General features: G+C 48.3%; 1 protein-coding gene across 2 annotated transcripts; it reads left to right on the forward strand.

Moving 5' to 3' along the window:
* The first annotated feature begins 2,882 nt into the window (after positions 1 to 2,882).
* Positions 2,883 to 11,830, forward strand: LOC143814912 (putative butyrophilin subfamily 2 member A3). 2 transcript variants are annotated; one of them, XM_077293601.1, is made up of 6 exons: positions 2,883 to 3,065; positions 4,381 to 4,429; positions 6,250 to 6,594; positions 7,994 to 8,266; positions 11,351 to 11,411; positions 11,654 to 11,828. In XM_077293601.1, exons 1-5 carry the CDS (start codon positions 3,060 to 3,062, stop codon positions 11,380 to 11,382), a joined length of 705 nt encoding a protein of 234 aa, XP_077149716.1. In that variant the 5' UTR covers positions 2,883 to 3,059; the 3' UTR covers positions 11,383 to 11,411; positions 11,654 to 11,828. The 2 variants fall into 2 exon arrangements, with proteins under 2 accessions (XP_077149716.1, XP_077149715.1); XM_077293600.1 differs by having other exon boundaries at positions 2,887 to 3,065; positions 11,351 to 11,830.
* Positions 11,831 to 22,909: the final 11,079 nt, after the last annotated feature.

The raw sequence follows: 22,909 nt of genomic DNA on the forward strand, positions 1-22,909 counted from the left end.
GTGGCCATTATACAGTATGGAGCATCATGTGCGGTCATTATACAGTAAGGAGCACTGTGTGTGGCCATTATACAGTATGGAGCACTGTGTGGCCATATTTTTTTGTTTATAATTGTATATGAAACAGTGTGATCAGCAGTGCTAAATGGGTGTGGTTGGGACGTGGATATGGGTGTGACTAGTTGTGAAATGGGTGTGGTCAGAGGCGTGGCCTAAAATTTGCCGTGGCATGCTACACGCGCCACAAACTTTATACCTCTTTCCCTTCTTCAAAAGTTGGGAGGTATGGTACCGCATTTGCTAGATCACGGAATGAATGAGGCCGAACGCAGTGTTGCTGTAAGTGATCCGTTACGCGGCAGATGCAGAAAAACTGCCGGATCTGCTGCAAAAGGCGACTTTCACATCAGCGATTTTTGGCAAAGTCACTGCCGATAGTGTCATACTCACCAATGGGGGAGGCAGCACTAAAAGTGCCTAGGGCAGCAGAAACCCTAAATATGGCCCTGGGGGGGCTACATTATATTCTGTGGGGGGGGGGCTACCCCAACCCATGCTACATAATTAAGACGTGAACTGCCTTATATTATACCCTGATATTAGCGCTTTTTACCGCACACTTGGTGGTCTCGTATCTATTTCTATGTAGCTATAGTGGGCCCCAAGAATGATTTTCTCTGGTGGGCCCAAGGTGCTCCAGTCCGACGCTGGCTGTGAGGACAGAGGACGCCGCACACCTGGATCTGTTGCCGCTCACCCCGGCAGACTCCTCCTGGTGCCGCAGTCCGCACGACCCCTTCAGGTGAGCGTGCAGCCGCTGAGCGTTATACCTGCCCTCGCTGCGCTCAGTAGTGACACCATTCTCTCCTCCGTCATGTAGTTGTCACGGACATGCAGTGCTCGCTGCTGACCAGCAGATGGCAGCGCCGCTCCCCCGTCATTTCTAGTAAATGGAAACTAGAAGTGAACACAATGCCTCATCAGTGATGACGTCACACACAGGGGCCCCACTGTCCGGGGGTTCAGGGCCCCCATAAGGTTATGGCTCTGTGCCCACATGGACGCTGAGTATGGCCGCCGCCCGCCGTCTGTAGAGCGCAGGTGCCTCCTCTGATCCCCGATCCATCACCGCGTCCGATACATTGTGCTGGTGAAATCTCTATGGTGCAGGTGCTGCGGTCCTGAGAGACGAGCCGTGTGTCAGTGTCCGCGGGGGTCCGTCCATGGGGGGTCTGCAGGGGGACAGGCACATAGTGGACATGGGATTGCTAGGAATCCCCCCTGTGCCGTCACCTCCGGCCGCAGCCATTCCTGGCCCCGCACACAGTATACCGGGGCTCCGCACACAGTATACCGGGGCCCCGCACACAGTATACCGGGGCCCCGCACACAGTATACCGGGGCCCGGTGTTATACGCCAGTGTGGACGAGCCCCAGACCGTCACAGCGATACTACATGACATAAACCTCTCTAGAAGAGCCGCCCCTCCCCCAGCACAGAAGGAAAGTGAAAGTCTCTGCGACACCCTGATATACCGCGCTCAGCAGCCGGTGAGTCTCCCGGGGGGCTACTGGGGGATATCGGGGTCCGGCCGGGCGGACACCTCAGGGGGCCACATCCCCCCCCGGAGCAGCTGGGCTGTGAAGGGCCCTCGTTATATGGGGGGAGGGGGCTGTAGAGGATAAATGTGGTGACCAGGCAGTAATGACCCTGTGACCCATTAACCCTTTCCCTCCGGGGCGGCTGTCTGTGCCAGTCAGTGGTGGGCTGTCAGTGCTGTTATTGTGCTTCTTCCTCTGTGGCCCTTGTGTCCTGTGGTGGTCGGTGATTCTTAGTCGGTGGTCTTATTTCCTCTCATACTGAGCGTGTGACCGCGGCCTCAGGCTTTGTGCACACGTCAGGATTTCTTAAAGACATTTTCCTGACAAAATCCGGACATTTCTGCCAGAAATCCACATGCGGTTTTTTTGCACGTTTTTTTTTTTTGCGGAATTTCTGTGTTTTTTTTCCAGACACTTCAATTTCATGGGAAATCCGCAAAAATAATGAACATGTTGCTTCTTTTTCCGGATTGCGTTTTTTTTTGCGGAAAAAAACACATTTGCATAAAAAATGCGGAATGCATTCTAAATGCTAGGATGCATAATGTATGCGTTTTTTATGCAGTATTATAGCGTTTTTATCAGGGAATTCCACAAAAAAAACGCAAAAAATCCAGAAGAAATCGCTGACGTGTGACCGCGGCCTGAAGGCGTTAAAGGGATCCTGTCAGTGAGACCGCCCACCATAACCCCTTTATAGCAGCAGGTAGGGCGGTGCATGGTATTGTTATATCCGATATCTGTTACCTGAATCTGGAAAATATGCAAATGAGGCACCAAGTGCTTTGTTCCGCCCAGAGCACTTGAGAGTAACCACAGTTGTAACAAATGTGTTTGCAGATCAGTGCAGTGAATGTGCTGAGCTCCACCTGCTTGTGTCTCCTCCAGGCCGGATCCTTCTCCCCTCCAGGCCGGATCCTTCTCTCCTCCAGGCCGGATCCTTCTCTCCTCCAGGCCGGATCCTTCTCCCCTCCAGGCCGGATCCTTCTCCCCTCCAGGCCGGATCCTTCTCTCCTCCAGGCCGGATCCTTCTCCCCTCCAGGCCGGATCCTTCTCCCCTCCAGGCCGGATCCTTCTCTCCTCCAGGCCGGATCCTTCTCCCCTCCAGGCCGGATCCTTCTCCCCTCCAGGCCGGATCCTTCTCCCCTCCAGGCCGGATCCTTCTCTCCTCCAGGCCGGATCCTTCTCTCCTCCAGGCCGGATCCTTCTCTCCTCCAGGCCGGATCCTTCTCCCCTCCAGGCCGGATCCTTCTCCCCTCCAGGCCGGATCCTTCTCCCCTCCAGGCCGGATCCTTCTCCCCTCCAGGCCGGATCCTTCTCCCCTCCAGGCCGGATCCTTCTCCCCTCCAGGCCGGATCCTTCTCCCCTCCAGGCCGGATCCTTCTCTCCTCCAGGCCGGATCCTTCTCTCCTCACCGGTAGAACTCAGTGACTGCAGATTCTCCGTTTCCTGAGGAGATGACGGTTGGTGCCCGTGACGTTCTGTGGAGAACTAGCAGTGTCTGTTGTGTGCTGTGTTTATCGCGGGGTCCCTCCCACAGTGCGCTGTTTTTGTCTCCTTGATGCAGCGTCTTCAGTAAGGTCCTGTGCGGGTACCTCGGAGGCGTCAAAGCGCGGTACCTCGGAGGCGTCAAAGCGCGGTACCTCGGAGGCGTCAAAGCGTGGTACCTCGGAGGCTTCAAAGCGCGGTACCTCGGAGGCGTCAAAGCGCGGTACCTCGGAGGCTTCAAAGCGCGGTACCTCGGAGGCGTCAAAGCGCGGTACCTCGGAGGCGTCAAAGCGCGGTACCTCGGAGGCGTCAAAGCGCGGTACCTCGGAGGCGTCAAAGCGCGGTACCTCGGAGGCTTCAAAGCGCGGTACCTCGGAGGCGTCAAAGCGCGGTACCTCGGAGGCGTCAAAGCGCGGTACCTCGGAGGCGTCAAAGCGCGGTACCTCGGAGGCGTCAAAGCGCGGTACCTCGGAGGCTTCAAAGCGCGGTACCTCGGAGGCGTCAAAGCGCGGTACCGCGGAGGCGTCAAAGCGCGGTACCTCGGAGGCGTCAAAGCGCGGTACCTCGGAGGCGTCAAAGCGCGGTACCTCGGAGGCGTCAAAGCGCGGTACCTCGGAGGCGTCAAAGCGCGGTACCTCGGAGGCGTCAAAGCGCGGTACCTCGGAGGCGTCAAAGCGCGGTACCTCGGAGGCGTCAAAGCGCGGTACCTCGGAGGCGTCAAAGCGCGGTACCTCGGAGGTGAGCACCGACTGCCGCCGCCTCCGGAGCAGACATATATTATATTGTGTATTATTTGTGTCTCATTTCTTGTTTTCTCAGAATATTTCCGGTTTGTTATTTTACTACAATATGATCTGATTTTTTATTTATATATGAAGGATTATTCTTCCCCATGAATATTGTAGGGGCTCATCTGCTGACTGCTGGGGTCGGACCACCCACGACTTCAGGTATCTGGGCACCCATATGCTCGGCCCCCGCATCATTCATTGTCTATGGGACTGACACACAGCCGAGCGTTCTCCGACCGTCCTATAGACAATGAATGGAGTGTGCGAGTCACCCGAGACCTGACACATGGTTGCTGGGGGTCCCAGTGGTCGGACCACCAGCAGTCAGCAACTGACAATGTAAAATTTTTTTATTTTGAACATTTTTACTGTTTTATTTTATGTTTCAATCTTTTTGGGGTATTTTGATTCTAAGTAAAAGCTTGTGATGAAGTTGTGGTGTGACTGGGGTCCTGCCGCGGTGGTGGATGATCTCATGGAGCCTACGTTTCTCTTGCAGACCCTGAGACTTCTTGTGGTTCTTTCCGCCCTGTCTCCGGGATTGTCAGGTAATGAGATCCTGCTTCTAGACATGTGATGCCGGGGGGTGCACTTATTTTCTACTGACCCCAGATATTACAGCCGGGGGGTGCACTTATTTTCTACAGACCCCAGATATTACAGCCGGGGGGTGCACTTATTTTCTACAGACCCCAGATATTACAGCCGGGGGGTGCACTTATTTTCTACATACCCCAGATATTACAGCCGGGGGGTGCACTTATTTTCTACATACCCCAGATATTACAGCCGGGGGGTGCACTTATTTTCTACATACCCCAGTTATTACAGCCGGGGGGTGCACTTATTTTCTACATACCCCAGTTATTACAGCCGGGGGGTGCACTTATTTTCTACATACCCCAGTTATTACAGCCGGGGGGTGCACTTATTTTCTACAGACCCCAGTTATTACAGCTATGCACATAAGTCTCTATGTCATTAGGAAGTCTTCTTCTATGGGGACATTGCACATCCACCTCCGGAGCCTCTGTGATACCTAATAACGTTCCTCTAGGATGGGCAGTAGCCTCATCCACTGAGGTGACACGTCTGCCCGGAGTCAGACCGCGAGTCCTCTCTCCCAGTCCGGTGACACAATAGTAAGGCTACGTTCACATTTGCGGTCAGCGCCGCAGCGTCGGGCGCCGCAGCGTCGCCGCATGCGTCATGCGCCCCTATATTTAACATGGGGGCGCATGGACATGCGTCGCACTTGCGTTTTGCGCCGCATGCGTCACTGCGGCGCCCGCGTCCGGGCGCAGAGGACGCAGCAAGTTGCATTTTTGCTGCGTCCAAAATCAATGAAAAAAAGGACGCATGCGGCGCAAAACGCAGCGTTGTGCATGCGTTTTGCTGCGTTTTTGTTTGCGTTGTGCGTTTCGGCGCCGACGCTGCGGCGCACAACGCAAATGTGAACGTAGCCTAACATGGTCTTTATAGTAACGTCTGCAAGACATATCGATGACTCGGGTTTGTTAAATCAAGTTCTTCATTTTTGGCCGCTCCTCCCTGGGGGTTCCTGGCATCTTTCATAGGAGATAGGGACTTAAAAATCAGAGGATGACAATGATGTCCATGACCTCAGACCATTACTGGCCACTACTGGTTCCTCAGTAGCTTCTTCTTGTATATCCAACCATAATCCAAAGAACCGGACACTGGCCACCATTTTACTGTGATGAAGCAATAGAGGCATTCTGCAGATCCCGACCAGTCTCCTCTCTCCTTGGCCATTCCAAGACTCGTTATTGTCCCATGCTCGGCCCCAGACAAGGCTCCACGTCACATGTTGGAGGCTGGTGACGGGCAGATTTCAGAGTCTGTCCGGCTATCGCCCTATATGATACTTCATCCCTCAGAGCGCCCATTATCACCATCCATGAGGGCCTGGTCTATGGAGAGATGCTGAGATGTTGGAGGCTGGTGACGGGCAGATTTCAGAGTCTGTCTAGCCATTGCCCTGTACGATACTTCACCCCTCAGAGCGCCCATTATCACCATCCATGAGGACCTGGTCTATGGAGAGATGCTGAGATGTTGGAGGCTGGTGACGGGCAGATTTCACAGTCCGTCCAGCTATTGCCCTATACGATACTTCACCCCTTAGAGCGCCCATTATCACCGTCCATGAGGACCCGGTGGATGCCGAGATGTTGGAGGCTGGTGACGGGCAGATTTCACAGTCCGTCCAGCTATTGCCCTATACGATACTTCACCCCTTAGAGCGCCCATTATCACCGTCCATGAGGACCCGGTGGATGCCGAGATGTTGGAGGATGGTGACGGGCACATTTCAGAGTCTCTTTAATGTCCGTGTTCTTTGCAGGTGTCATCCCGCTATCGCAGAAAGCCGTGTCCCCCTCCCTCTACGGCACGGTCACGTTGCCCTGTCACGCTTCTTTTGTGGACGATGTCGCTGGTTTGACCATGATCTGGATGAAGAAAGAAAACAAGGATAATCTAATTCTTTACAAACTCCTCAGTGGAAAAGAAAATCTGGAGGAGCAGGATCCGCGATACGGAGGTCGTGTCGAATTATCCATGGAGTGGTCACGAGGAAATCTAGACCTGACGCTAAGAAACGTCTCGTATGAAGACGAGGGATCGTACTTCTGCCGAGCCGCCAACGCCAAGGGCCACGGAGACAAGATGGTGACATTATCCATAGGAGGTAAGTCCTTTCCATCCAGCCTGTCAGAGAGCTTTCCTCGTCTTGTATGGCGGCACTTCAAAGTTTGTGAACCCTTCAGAATTTTCAAAATTTCTGCATAAATTTGACCTAAAACTTTATCAGAGTTTTACAAAAATTCCTAAGAGTGAACAAAAAACTAAATCCAACAAATAGGTAAAAAATATTCCACTTTGTGATGCTCTTAAATGAGGGAAATGAACCAATACCACTCGTGTGTGAGACGTAAAAGTATGTGAACCTTTAGGATCAGCAGGTTAGTAGTGAGCTCTGACCACAGATGAGCGAAGCTTTTAGAACTTAATATTCGCCAGCTTTGCCTAATTTTTCCCCAAAGTTTACCTTCCAGTGAATCGTAAATTCTGCAAAGCCTCCAATTAACTTGTAAAGCTTTGTGTAACACTCGGGGGTTCCCTAGGACTGAATCCTGCCACTTTCAAGCTTTTTCACCCAGACGCACATGTCTCACACTATGGGCCGGATTCTTCATTTGCGTTTCTTTTTGTCACTTTTTTTTAATCTTGTGGCATTCGCTGAGCTTTATTCCTCCAAGTTTATCAAAGTGGCGAAACACGGTTCATGAATTTTGTAAATTTTTTATTTTTTTCCTGTCTTATAACGTGTTTTATCTTTTACAGCAAAAAGTCGAATCTTTTTCAAAATGTTGCAAATGATGAATCAGGCGAAAACATCTACAAACCTGAAGCCGCGTTCACAATGGCGAACTAGAAATCAGTGCGCACGCGTAAAATATATGTAAAAAAGGCGCAAATGGAAAGATGAGTTTGGGGCAAACAATAAATGGGCACAAAGCACCACAAACAAGATAAAATACAGGCGCAAATGCGGTAATGAATCCGGCCCCAGCTGTAATGTTTATTCGTGGCTTTCTCTATTTATCTCGATTACTGAGCTGCGACGTCCTCTCACTATCCAGATTCACCCTACGATGGCTGCTGCATTCCCTGCTCAGCTTTTATACAGGCTCTGATAGTCCTTTGTGCTGGCTGGGCTATGCCATGAGATATGAAAGCTGCTAGGCATTATGGAGAACCCACACAGCCTGAGGTCTCGCGAACTGACTCTGACTCATGACTGTGAGAATATTGTTTTGATGATGAAGTCACATGGATTTCCTAACTTTCAAGACAAAATTTGCCTTGTATGCGATGGTGGCGGCTCTGCTCCAGTCATGTGGTCGTCCCAGTGTGGGGACGGCAGCCATTCTCAGCTATGATAGTCAGACGCCAACATTTAACCTTCTCCTCCGGCGGCAGGGACCAGGTGCCGGGGATCAGAGGCCGAGCCTCCACCAACATGGCCCCAAAACTGAGGATTGTGAATTTCTCTCTATTTCTGACGCCATATTCCTCGTTTTCAGACCTGGACGCAACGTATCCAACAATTACTCTGGTGACTGAGAAGCAACAACTGAAATGTCTGAGCACCGGTGTTTACTACGCTCCTCAGATCCAGTGGATCACTCCAGTCGGGAAGGATCTGTCCCAATACGGAAGCTTCAATGTCACCGATCTGGGTGATGGCCGGAAGAAGGTGGAATCTGTGCTGGAACATGACATAAAGGCAGAGGAACAAGTGTTGTGTCACATCCGAGAGGGACGACTGAAAAGATCTATTCGAGGCGTCATATCAGGTATCGTCCTGAGACGTAACACAAGACGTGACGGACGGGCGAGGAGATCAGTCACTGCCCGAGAGAGACCGAGAAACTGCAGTGTGAAAGAGGTCACTGACCCTACACTGCCATAGCAAATAAACTGATGAGTGGTGTCTGCCAACTGGTGCTGGGGCTCGTACAGTAGAGAATCCAGTGGGACCGCTCTTACAGTAGAGAATCCAGTGTTACCGCTCTTACAGTAGAGTATCCACAGTGTGACCGCTCTTACAGTAGAGAATCCACAGTGTGACCGCTCTTACAGTAGAGAATCCACAGTGTGGCCGCTCTTACAGTAGAGAATCCACAGTATGACCGCTCTTACAGTAGAGAATCCACAGTGTGACCGCTCTTACAGTAGAGAATCCAGTGTGACCGCTCTTACAGTAGAGAATCCACAGTGTGACCGCTCTTACAGTAGAGAATCCACAGTGTGACCGCTCTTACAGTAGAGGATCCACAGTGTGGCCGCTCTTACAGTAGAGAATCCACAGTGTGGCCGCTCTTACAGTAGAGAATCCACAGTGTGACCGCTCTTACAGTAGAGGATCCACAGTGTGACCGCTCTTACAGTAGAGAATCCACAGTGGGGCCGCTCTTACAGTAGAGGATCCACAGTGGGACCGCTCTTACAGTAGAGAATCCAGTGTGACCGCTCTTACAGTAGAGAATCCACAGTGTGACCGCTCTTTCAGTAGAGAATCCACCGTGGGACCGCTCTTACACTAGAGAATCCACAGTGTGACCGCTCTTACAGTAGAGGATCCACAGTGGGACCGCTCTTACAGTAGAAAATACAGTGGGGCCGCTCTTACAGTAGAGAATCCACAGTGTGACCGCTCTTACAGTAGAGAATCCACAGTGTGGCCGCTCTTACAGTAGAGGATCCACAGTGGGACCGCTCTTACAGTAGAGAATCCACAGTGGGGCCGCTCTTACAGTAGAGGATCCACAGTGGGACCGCTCTTACAGTAGAGAATCCAGTGTGACTGCTCTTACAGTAGAGAATCCACAGTGTGACTGCTCTTACAGTAGAGATCCCCACAGTGTGACCCCTCTTACAGTAGAGAATCCACAGTGTGACCGCTCTTACAGTAGAGAATCCACAGTGTGACCGCTCTTACAGTAGAGATCCCCACAGTGTGACCGCTCTTACAGTAGAGGATCCACAGTGTGACCGCTCTTACAGTAGAGAATCCACAGTGTGACCGCTCTTACAGTAGAGGATCCACAGTGTGGCCGCTCTTACAGTAGAGAATCCACAGTGTGGCCGCTCTTACAGTAGAGAATCCACCGTGGGACCGCTCTTACAGTAGAGAATCCACAGTGTGACCGCTCTTACAGTAGAGAATCCACAGTGTGACCGCTCTTACAGTAGAGAATCCACAGTGTGACCGCTCTTACAGTAGAGAATCCACAGTGTGACCGCTCTTACAGTAGAGAATCCACAGTGTGACCGCTCTTACAGTAGAGAATCCACAGTGTGACCGCTCTTACAGTAGAGGATCCACAGTGTGACCGCTCTTACAGTAGAGAATCCACAGTGTGACCGCTCTTACAGTAGAGAATCCACAGTGTGACCGCTCTTACAGTAGAGGATCCACAGTGGGACCGCTCTTACAGTAGAAAATACAGTGGGGCCGCTCTTACAGTAGAGAATCCACAGTGGGGCCGCTCTTACAGTAGAGGATCCACAGTGGGACCGCTCTTACAGTAGAGAATCCAGTGTGACTGCTCTTACAGTAGAGAATCCACAGTGTGACCTCTCTTACAGTAGAGATCCCCACAGTGTGACCCCTCTTACAGTAGAGAATCCACAGTGTGACCGCTCTTACAGTAGAGAATCCACAGTGTGACCGCTCTTACAGTAGAGATTCCCACAGTGTGACCGCTCTTACAGTAGAGGATCCACAGTGTGACCGCTCTTACAGTAGAGAATCCACAGTGTGACCGCTCTTACAGTAGAGGATCCACAGTGTGGCCGCTCTTACAGTAGAGAATCCACAGTGTGACCGCTCTTACAGTAGAGGATCCACAGTGTGACCGCTCTTACAGTAGAGAATCCACAGTGTGACCGCTCTTACAGTAGAGAATCCACAGTGTGACCGCTCTTACAGTAGAGAATCCACAGTGTGACCGCTCTTACAGTAGAGAATCCACAGTGTGACCGCTCTTACAGTAGAGAATCCACAGTGTGACCGCTCTTACAGTAGAGAATCCACAGTGTGACCGCTCTTACAGTAGAGGATCCACAGTGTGACCGCTCTTACAGTAGAGAATCCACAGTGTGACCGCTCTTACAGTAGAGAATCCACAGTGTGACCGCTCTTACAGTAGAGAATCCACAGTGTGACCACTCTTACAGTAGAGGATCCACAGTGTGACCGCTCTTACACTAGAGAATCCACAGTGTGACCGCTCTTACAGTAGAGAATCCACAGTGTGACCGCTCTTACAGTAGAGAATCCACAGTGTGACCGCTCTTACAGTAGAGGATCCACAGTGTGACCGCTCTTACAGTAGAGAATCCACAGTGTGACCGCTCTTACAGTAGAGAATCCACAGTGTGACCGCTCTTACAGTAGAGAATCCACAGTGTGACCGCTCTTACAGTAGAGAATCCACAGTGTGACCGCTCTTACAGTAGAGAATCCACAGTGTGACCGCTCTTACAGTAGAGGATCCACAGTGTGACCGCTCTTACAGTAGAGAATCCACAGTGTGACCGCTCTTACAGTAGAGAATCCACAGTGTGACCGCTCTTACAGTAGAGAATCCACAGTGTGACCGCTCTTACAGTAGAGAATCCACAGTGTGACCGCTCTTACAGTAGAGAATCCACAGTGTGACCGCTCTTACAGTAGAGAATCCACAGTGTGACCGCACTTACAGTAGAGAATCCACAGTGTGACCGCTCTTACAGTAGAGAATCCACAGTGTGACCGCTCTTACAGTAGAGAATCCACAGTGTGACCGCTCTTACACTAGAGGATACAGAGTGGGCGTTTGTTTGGGGTGGCAGGATTCCTAGTTTGTGACACCCATGTTTTTGTTTTTTCCTAGATGGGATGCACTCGGTGACTGTCCAGGGATGAAGAGCCCAGATCTTCAGCCTCGAGCATATGTAACTGTGTAGTATGTTATATTTTTAAATGATTTCAACAATCCAATTAATTAATACATAGAGATATTGATATGGTTACAATCAGTTCATTATATAATATTCAGTATAACCTTACTGTATGGAGTTCACAGAAGGTCATTGAAGCCTAAATGTGCCTTTCCCCAGATGGTGAATCTAACAACGGAATGTGAAGGACCAGTAATTGGTTTATCTACTAACAAAGAGTTGTTGGCATTTCACAGATGAGAGCTTCCTGATTGGATATTTCCCAGGAGATGTTTATGCTAATGGGAGGCTTCAGGACACGTAACTTGGGACATCAAAGCTTTTAGAGAACTTTCAGTGTGGTTGGTTTAACATAAAAATGAAGAGAAGAGATGGAGGAGGACACAGATGATGGAGGAGGACACAGATGATGGAGGGGGACACATGATGGAGGGGGACACAGATGATGGAGGGGGACACAGATGATGGAGGGGGGCACAGATGATGGAGGGGGACACAGATGATGGAGGAGGACACAGATGATGGAGGGGGACACATGATGGAGGGGGACACAGATGATGGAGGGGGACAGATGATGGAGGGGGACACAGATGATGGAGGAGGACACAGATGATGGAGGAGGACACAGATGATGGAGGGGGACACATGATGGAGGGGGACACAGATGATGGAGGGGGACACATGATGGAGGGGGACACAGATGATGGAGGGGGACACAGATGATGGAGGGGGGCACAGATGATGGAGGGGGGCACAGATGATGGAGGGGGGCACAGATGATGGAGGGGGGCACAGATGATGGAGGGAGGCACAGATGATGGAGGGGGGCACAGATGATGGAGGAGGACAGAGATGATGGAGGGGGACACATGATGGAGGGGGACACAGATGATGGAGGGGGACACAGATGATGGAGGGGGGCACAGATGATGGAGGGGGGCACAGATGATGGAGGGGGACACAGATGATGGAGGAGGACACAGATGATGGAGGGGGACACATGATGGAGAGGGACACAGATGATGGAGGGGGACAGATGATGGAGGGGGACACAGATGATGGAGGAGGACACAGATGATGGAGGAGGACACAGATGATGGAGGGGGACACATGATGGAGGGGGACACAGATGATGGAGGGGGACACAGATGATGGAGGGGGACACAGATGATGGAGGGGGGCACAGATGATGGAGGGGGGCACAGATGATGGAGGGGGGCACAGATGATGGAGGGGGGCACAGATGATGGAGGGGGGCACAGATGATGGAGGGGGGCACAGATGATGGAGGGGGACACAGATGATGGAGGGGGACACAGATGATGGAGGGGGACACAGATGATGGAGGGGGACACAGATGATGGAGGGGGCACAGATGATGGAGGGGGACACATGATGGAGGGGGACACAGATGATGGAGGGGGACACAGATGATGGAGGGGGACACAGATGATGGAGGGGGGCACAGATGATGGAGGGGGACACAGATGATGGAGGGGGACACAGATGATGGAGGGGGGCGCAGATGATGGAGGGGGACGCAGATGATGGAGGGGGGCGCAGATGATGGAGGGGGACACAGATGATGGAGGGGGGCACAGATGATGGAGGGGGGCACAGATGATGGAGGGGGACACATGATGGAGGGGGACACATGATGGAGGGGGACACAGATGATGGAGGGGGACACAGATGATGGAGGGGGGCACAGATGATGGAGGGGGGCACAGATGATGGAGGGGGACACATGATGGAGGGGGACACATGATGGAGGGGGACACAGATGATGGAGGGGGACACAGATGGAAGAGAGATGGGACAGAGACCAGGCTGATTGACTCCTACCACTCTAATGTAATGTATGACTTTATTGGTTATGTGCTATTTTGAGTGATTGTTTATATTATCTTTTATTAAGTAAATTCATTTTTGTTTATTCAATTTTTCGTGTGAGCATTTATTTATTCATCACAATTCCTTGAACAAAACAGTAATAAGTAAGTGAACCCCCACGTATGACCTGTACCCGGGAATGTCGGACGGTTCTTTTATAATGTCAGTATAATAGTAATGTGCAGGAAGAACCAGCAACAAGGGGCGTCATTAGTCCAGCTGGTCAGTGGTGGGAGAAGCCACTCACCGGGGCGGGGGTGTAGGATGTGATTGATGGCTATAAAGTTCTACCGGGCAGCAAGTGATGTCACAGGGGATAGTGAGTGATGTCACAAGGGGCAGCTCATGATGTCACAGGAGGCAGCGAGTGATGTCACAGGAGGCAGCGAGTGATGTCACAGGATAGTGAGTGATGTCACGGGATAGTGAGTGATGTCACGGGATAGTGAGTGATGTCACGGGATAGTGAGTGATGCCACAGGAGGCAGCGAGTGATGTCACAGGAGGCAGCGAGTGATGTCACAGGATAGTGAGTGATGTCACGGGATAGTGAGTGATGTCACGGGATAGTGAGTAATGTCACGGGATAGTGAGTGATGCCACAGGAGGCAGCGAGTGATGCCACAGGAGGCAGCGAGTGATGTCACAGGGGATAGTGAGTGATGTCACAGAGGGCAGCGAGTGATGTCACAGGAGGCAGCGAGTGATGTCACAGGATAGTGAGTGATGTCACGGGATAGTGAGTGATGCCACAGGAGGCAGCGAGTGATGTCACGGGATAGTGAGTGATGCCACAGGAGGCAGCGAGTGATGTCACAGGAGGCAGCGAATGATGTCACGGGATAGTGAGTGATGCCACAGGAGGCAGCGAGTGATGTCACAGGAGGCAGCGAGTGATGTCACAGGATAGTGAGTGATGTCACGGGATAGTGAGTGATGTCACGGGATAGTGAGTGATGTCACGGGATAGTGAGTGATGCCACAGGAGGCAGCGAGTGATGCCACAGAAGGCAGCGAGTGATGTCACAGGGGATAGTGAGTGATGCCACAGGAGGCAGCGAGTGATGTCACAGGAGGCAGCGAGTGATGTCACGGGATAGTGAGTGATGTCACAGGAGGCAGCGAGTGATGTCACAGGATAGTGAGTGATGTCACGGGATAGTGAGTGATGTCACGGGATAGTGAGTGATGTCACGGGATAGTGAGTGATGTCACGGGATAGTGAGTGATGTCACGGGATAGTGAGTGATGTCACGGGATAGTGAGTGATGTCACAGGAGGCAGCGAATGATGTCACACGAAACCCGAAATCCCGTGTCTTCAAAGAAGCTTACAACCTGTAATGACCACACGGCCACCTCAACACCATCGGAGCTCCTGCATGATATGCATGGTCTGGACACTGTATGTGGGGAACGGACATGCGCAATGATGGACTTGATGTGATTGGTTCACTATTTACAAGCATACGCCTGTGGGGGAGGTCATTGCCATGGGGATCGGAATGCAGCATACCTATAGGCGGACTATCGGTTGTTTACATCTGTGTGATGGGAGATATACTGTGTTCTGTTACCTATGGTTGTGTATAAGAGCAATCAGAGCTAGTTACTCTCTTAGATTAGGGATTGGTGTGACGGTTACTCGTTGGTACTGTTTTTATATGTGTATACGTGTTTTGTATTATGATGTGTTTTTTTCACTATTTGTATTAACACCCTATTGGTGCTAAGTTAATGAGTGGGTGGGGTGATGTGTATATAATGGCGGTTAGAACGCTGTAGACTGTGCTTGATAAAGGTCCTCTGACCGAAACGTCGCCGCAGGAGGCAGCATAAAATGTAAGCTATACTTTATCACCATCCGGTGTGGCGCTGGATTTTTGACTTCTTTGGATTGAGCTTCCAGAGGTAGTCACCGGGAATGGTTTTCTCTTCACAGGTGTGCCCTGTCAGGTTTAATAAGTGGGATTTCTTGCCTTATAAATAGTGTTGGGACCATCAGTTGTGTTGTGCAGAAGTCTGGTGGATACACAGCTGATAGTCCTACTGAATAGTTTGGCCACCATTACTTTAAGAAATGAAGGTCAGTCAGTCTGAAAAATTGGGAAAACTTTGAAAGTGTCCCCAAGTGCAGTGGCAAAAACCATCAAGCGCTACAAAGAGACTGGCTCACATGAGGACCGCCCCAGGAAAGGAAGACCAAGAGTCACCTCTGCTTCTGAGGATAAGTTTATCCGAGTCACCAGCCTCAGAAATCGCAGGTTAACAGCAGCTCAGATTAGAGACCAGGTCAATGCCACACAGAGTTCAAGCAGCAGACACATCTCTACAACAACTGTTAAGAGGAGACTTTGTGCAGCAGGCCTTCATGGTAAAATAGCTGCTAGGAAACCACTGCTAAGGACAGGCAACAAGCAGAAGAGACTTGTTTGGGCTAAAGAACACAAGGAATGGACATTAGACCAGTGGAAATCTGTGCTTTGGTCTGATGAGTCCAAATCTGAGATCTTTGGTTCCAACCACCGTGTCTTTGTGCGACGCAGAAAAGGTGAACGGATGGACTCTACATGCCTGGTTCCCACCGTGAAGCATGGAGGAGGAGATGTGATGGTGTGGGGGGGCTTTGCTGGTGACACCGTTGGGGATTTATTCAAAATTGAAGGCATACTGAACCAGCATGGCTACCACAGCATCTTGCAGCGGCATGCTATTCCATCCGGTTTGCGTTTAGTTGGACCATCATTTATTTTTCAACAGGACAATGACCCCAAACACACCTCCAGGCTGTGTTAGGGCTATTTGACCAAGATGGAGAGTGATGGGGTGCTACGCCAGATGACCTGGCCTCCACAGTCACCAGACCTGAACCCAATCCAGATGGTTTGGGGTGAGCTGGACCGCAGAGTGAAGGCAAAAGGGCCAACAAGTGCTAAGCATCTCTGGGAACTCCTTCATGATTGTTGGAAGACCATTCCCGGTGACTACCTCTTATCAAGAGAATGCCAAGAGTGTGCAAAGCAGTCATCAAAGCAAAAGGTGGCTACTGTGAAGAACCTAGAATATAAGACATATTTTCAGTTGTTTCACACTTTTTTGTTAAGTATATAATTCCACATGTGTTAATTCATAGTTTTGATGCCTCCAGTGTGAATGTACAATTTTCATAGTCATGAAAATACAGAAAAATCTTTAAATGAGAAGGTGTGTCCAAACTTTTGGTCTGTACTGTATACTAGATGGTGGCCCGATTCTAATGCATTGGGTATTCTAGAATTTGTATGTAGTATATAGCACAGCCCACGCAGTATATAACACAGCCCACGTAGTATATAGCACAGCCCACGTAGTATATAGCACAGCGATGTACTATATAACACAGCCCATGCAGTATATAACACAGGCCACGTAGTATGTAACGCAGCCCACGTAGTATATAGCAATGTGGGCACCATATTCCTGTTAAAAAAAAAGAATTAAAATAAAAAATAGTTATATACTCACCTTCCGGCGGCCCCCGGATCCAGGTCAGGCCTTTACCGATGCTCGTCGCGACGCTCCGTTCCCAGTAATGCATTGCGGCAATAACACGTGATGTACCGGTCTCGCGAGACAGCTATGTCATCTCCGGTCATTGCCACAATGCATTCTTGGGACCGGAGCATCGTGAGGAGCGGGAAAGACTGGCGCGGAAGGTGAGAATTTTTTTTTTAATTATTATTTTTAACATATGTTTTTACTATTGATGCTGCATAGGCAGCATCAATAGTAAAAAGTTGTGGGCACACTTACATGGTTAATGGCAGCGTTAACGGACTGCATTATGCCGCGGTGTAACTTAGTCCTAAAACGCTATGTGGGCGCTGACTGGAGGGGAGTATGGAGGGGGCACTGACTGGACGGAAGTAGGGAGTGGGCAATTCGTGGCCAGACTGTGCCTGTCGCTGATTGGTCGCGACCAGCCGGCCGCGACCAATCAGCGACCCGGGATTTCCATTACAGACAAACAGACGGAAGTACCCCTCAGACAATTATATATATATGTGTGCAGTGGACTATGTATAGATTTATCGTGTCACTGGCAATAATGTAACATCTGTCCTGAAGGCTGCAAGTTCACACCCAGGCGTTAATATGTATTTTCCTGGGACAAGTAGAATTCTGTCTCCAATCTCACCAGGGGGTCCTGCGGGAAGCCAAGAAGAAAGGTAACATTTGACACCTCATAGCTCTTGGAAGAGAGATGTTAATTATGGCCTGATAGGATCTCTGTAAGAACTTTTACACAAAGGATCTCAAGAGAAAATAATATATTCATTGGGGGGCACGGCCGTTGTCCAATGAAAAACCAAGCAATTATGATATTAACTTGAGGAACTGGTCTAGAAACCTGACCTCCAGACCAAAGCTATAAAGTAGACCTGATACCTAAAAAACATGTTCACATAATGGGGGCGGCCGAGCTGGTGTGATCCAATCTACATTCATCCTACCCTCAGGGAGCAGAAAGCAACTACCAAGTTAGATGATTTCTGTAAGTTTTCTCCTGTTTACTTTATACTGTTTTGCAGAAGTTGTATGTCTTTTTATTATCACATTTTTTATACCTTTTTCTTATTGTAAGCACTGAACCTTTTTGTATTAAATAGATAACTTTTATGTCTTTTAAATAAAATTGCTTTATTAACAGTGCAAGATAGGAGGGCAATGGTGACAACACAGTCACCCAACAGTGATTAAAAACAACTAATACACATGGAACACCGATAAGCCGCCTGCTGACCCATATAAAACATTATATTGGTTGAGATTATACATCATTTGGATCAAAATTTACAAAACTTCATAGGGGAACTCAAACCTGTATAGTGAAAAAAATCCATTAGAGCAGTCACCATATCAGATACTAAATACCATTACTGATAATAATACTGCTACTGACATCTGATACTTAGTGCTGCCACACTGGCATATGATCAACTACAACTTAGTGCACAAGAAAAAAGCGGTAAAGAAAATTAGTCCATTACCCTAGAATTATAGTGTCTCAACAAGTGTAGCCACATTGGCATATACCAGGATACAATAAAGTGCACAGGAAAAGAGCGGTAAAAATAGCGGTAAAAAATAGTTACTACATCACCCTAGAGTTACGGTATTTTGGCAGGTACAGCGTCTCGGTGTCCGCCCCAACGCGCGTTTCGGAACACCTTCGTCAGGGGGCGCATAGTGCAGAGTGAGAAATGCACAGTATAAGTAGACCAGAAACCGGAAGTAAAGGTCAGACGTGAACCAGAAGTAGCCGCGCGTACCCTAGCAACCGCCAGTGCAACAAAGGAAGACGGCAAGATCCAGGATGTGCGAGCAGATACACGTGGGGCCCCACATGATCCGCCCACAATGAACACTGAATCGCCATTCACCAGAGGATCCACCGGCGGGCGCATGCGCGACAAACAGTCAGTATATGAAAGTATCTTAGAAGATGCAAAGAAAAGAGAAAGGGAGAAAGAAATAGAGCGCAGTGTTGTATAATAAATATTGCTATTAAAACTAAAGAACGCCAATAGCAGTTTTCATTAATATGCTTGGCTATAAAGTAATAAGTATACATTATATAGTAATATAAAGCCAGCATATGTACATAATGTATAGATATTATAGTCAAATGTACATGGCGTTTTACTCAAAAATACATATAACAATACTTCATAAAGAAGAAAGATGACCATGTATTAATACAAAAGTTCAATTCAATTTAGTTTTTGGTATAGATGTAGTACAAGAAATGTCCACAAGATGGTGATAACGAGACATATTTCTGCTTGTAGCCAGAATCTTTATTCTTTTTTCTCTTTCCTTCCTTTTTCTCTCCTTCACATTTTTCTCTCCATACTCTTCACAGATAATCTTCACCAAAAATGTACAACAGAATGGAAGAAATCCCACGGACGTGACCAAGAATACATCCACAACTCTACAACTAAAAACAGCTAACAGTATTAAAAATAGCTGGGTACGCATATATTGTCAGCACGAGAACTCAACGGTCTGATGATCACAAGAAAGGGGCGAAACTTAAATTTTCATTAAGACCCAAAGGATGGGTTGTTTGTAAGGTCCAAATCCATTTCGCTTCGAGACGTGCAAGCCTAGAAGTCACCTGACCACCCCTAATGCCAATGTCCAGACTATCAATCCCCCTAAACCTAATCAATTTTCCATCGCACCCGTGATATTCTTTAAAATGTCTGGGGAGTGTTTTAAGCTTAATAGGGTCTAATGTAGGATCAGCTGCCGCCTCAATTCCACGTACATGTTCACGTATACGAATCTTAAAATGACGTGATGTGAGCCCTATATATATCAAGCCTTTGGTTTGTAATTTGCCCTCTTTTTTGAGGGACACTGGGGAGCTCCTCAAGAAAGTTGACTCTGTCTGTTTGGATGATGACGCCATCCTATTGACGGCAGATGTCGAATCGTTGTATACGAACATCAGGCATCGTGACGGTTTAAATGCTGTACGATTCTTTCTCGATTTATCTGGCTCCTCCTCTGAGTTTGGTGGATTCTTGTTGGAATTACTTGAATTTGCTTTAACGCATAATTTTTTCGTTTTCAAGGGGTCCTTCTTCCTGCAGCTCCAAGGAACAGCCATGGGGGCGGCCTTTGCGCCCTCCTATGCTAATCTGTTCCTGGGGCTGTGGGAAAGGGACCTCTTCCTGTCGGATCGGGAGTTGTCAATGGACCGGGCCCTACTCTGGGCCCGTTACATTGACGACATACTCTTGATCTGGCAGGGACCTCCCCATGAATTGATCAGCTTCATGAGTGAATTGAATACTAATGATCTAAACATCCACCTCACATACCATTGGAGCAAGGAAACTGTGGAATTCTTGGATGTCACTATCAAGAAGGATCAGCTTGGTTTTCTCCAAACCGATCTGTTCCGCAAACCGACATCCACGAATTCCCTCCTATATGCATCCTCATGCCATCCACCACATGTCATTAGGGCTGTACCGGTGGGGCAGTTCCTCCGGTTGCGGAGGATCTGCTCTACCGAATCAGATTTTGAGAGACAGTCAAAAGAACTCCGGATGAGGTTCCTTAACCGTGGTTACAGTAAACGGGCCCTCAAGAAGGCCTATAATAGAGCAAAGTCTGTTTCCCGTGAGTCTCTGGTTTATAATCAGACCACAAGTGGTGTGAGGCAGTCTGATAGACGGCCACGGTTTGTGACAAATTTTAATTCCCAGTCCCATAAGATTCATGAAGCCCTATCCAAATCATGGCCAATTCTTAGAGTTGATAAGACTCTTTCTAAAATTTTGCCTGATCGTCCTCTGATTTCGTACAGACGTGCGAGGAACCTAAAAGATCATCTGACGAGGAGTCATTACGAGGGGGTACCGAGAGGTACTTTTCTCGATAATGCTCCTCTCAGATCTGGTTCCTCCCCCTGTGGCCACTGTGTGGCGTGTGCGAATATGGATCGGACTCAGGTTTTTTCCGATTCAAGTGGAAAAAAAACATTCAGTATCAAGAAAACAATAAATTGCACAACACGTTGCGTAATTTATTATGCCACATGCCCGTGTGGCTTGATATATATAGGGCTCACATCACGTCACTTTAAGATTCGTATACGTGAACATGTACATGGAATTGAGGCGGCAGCTGATCCTACATTAGACCCTATTAAGCTTAAAACACTCCCCAGACATTTTAAAGAATATCACGGGTGCGATGGAAAATTGATTAGGTTTAGGGGGATTGATAGTCTGGACATTGGTATTAGGGGTGGTCGGGTGACTTCTAGGCTTGCACGTCTCGAAGCGAAATGGATTTGGACCTTACAAACAACCCATCCTTTGGGTCTTAATGAAAATTTAAGTTTCGCCCCTTTCTTGTGATCATCAGACCGTTGAGTTCTCGTGCTGACAATATATGCGTACCCAGCTATTTTTAATAGTGTTACCTGTTTTTAGTTGTAGAGTTGTGGATGTATTCTTGGTCACGTCCGTGGGATTTCTTCCATTCTGTTGTACATTTTTGGTGAAGATTATCTGTGAAGAGTATGAAGAGAGAAAAATGTGAAGGAGAGAAAAAGGAAGGAAAGAGAAAAAAGAATAAAGATTCTGGCTACAAGCAGAAATATGTCTCGTTATCACCATCTTGTGGACATTTCTTGTACTACATCTATACCAAAAACTAAATTGAATTGAACTTTTGTATTAATACATGGTCATCTTTCTTCTTTATGAAGTATTGTTATATGTATTTTTGAGTAAAACGCCATGTACATTTGACTATAATATCTATACATTATGTAGATATGCTGGCTTTATATTACTATATAATGTTTACTTATTACGTTATAGCCAAGCATATTAATGAAAACTGCTATTGGCGTTCTTTAGTTTTAATAGCAATATTTATTATACAACACTGCGCTCTATTTCTTTCTCCCTTTCTCTTTTCTTTGCATCTTCTAAGATACTTTCATATACTGACTGTTTGTCGCGCATGCGCCCGCCGGTGGATCCTCTGGTGAATGGCGATTCAGTGTTCATTGTGGGCGGATCATGTGGGGCCCCACGTGTATCTGCTCGCACATCCTGGATCTTGCCGTCTCCCTTTGTTGCACTGGCGGTTGCTAGGGTACGCGCGGCTACTTCTGGTTCACGTCTGACCTTTACTTCCGGTTTCTGGTCTACTTATACTGTGCATTTCTCACTCTGCACTATGCGCCCCCTGACGAAGGTGTTCCGAAACGCGCGTTGGGGCGGACACCGAGACGCTGTACCTGCCAAAATACCGTAACTCTAGGGTGATGTAGTAACTATTTTTACCGCTCTTTTCCTGTGCACTTTATTGTATCCTGGTGTATGCCAATGTGGCTACACTTGTTGAGACACTATAATTCTAGGGTAATGGACTAATTTTCTTTACCGCTTTTTTCTTGTGCACTAAGTTGTAGTTGATCATATGCCAGTGTGGCAGCACTAAGTATCAGATGTCAGTAGCAGTATTATTATCAGTAATGGTATTTAGTATCTGATATGGTGACTGCTCTAATGGATTTTTTTCACTATACAGGTTTGAGTTCCCCTATGAAGTTTTGTAAATTTTGATCCAAATGATGTATAATCTCAACCAATATAATGTTTTATATGGGTCAGCAGGCGGCTTATCGGTGTTCCATGTGTATTAGTTGTTTTTAATCACTGTTGGGTGACTGTGTTGTCACCATTGCCCTCCTATCTTGCACTGTTAATAAAGCAATTTTATTTAAAAGACATAAAAGTTATGTATTTGGATTTATTTCCTCCCCCTTGTTTGTATAATGTCTAGGATAACTGTCTTGATCCAGTACTAGGGCAAAAATATATTCATTTGGGAGTTATTTATTCATTATCTCTAATTAGTATATAATTTTGTTTATTACTTTTCCCAAATGATATTCTATAGACATTGTTTGCCTTTGGTTACCCCTATTTTTCTTCTTTTTGTATTAAAGTATAAAACTTTTAACAGGTTGACCCTTTAATGTTCTAAAAGAATCCATAGCCCAAGGTGTGTGAGCCTTAT

This window comes from Ranitomeya variabilis, chromosome 3, assembly GCF_051348905.1.
Source record: "Ranitomeya variabilis isolate aRanVar5 chromosome 3, aRanVar5.hap1, whole genome shotgun sequence".
Taxonomy (NCBI): Eukaryota; Metazoa; Chordata; class Amphibia; order Anura; family Dendrobatidae; genus Ranitomeya; species Ranitomeya variabilis.

What these genes read in the sequence shown, in the direction of transcription:
- LOC143814912 (XM_077293601.1), top strand. An exon ending in CCTGTCTCCGGGATTGTCAG is followed by an intron (nt 4,430 to 6,249) that starts GTAATGAGATCC and finishes TGTTCTTTGCAG; the next exon opens with GTGTCATCCCGCTATCGCAG. An exon ending in GGTGACATTATCCATAGGAG is followed by an intron (nt 6,595 to 7,993) that starts GTAAGTCCTTTC and finishes CCTCGTTTTCAG; the next exon opens with ACCTGGACGCAACGTATCCA.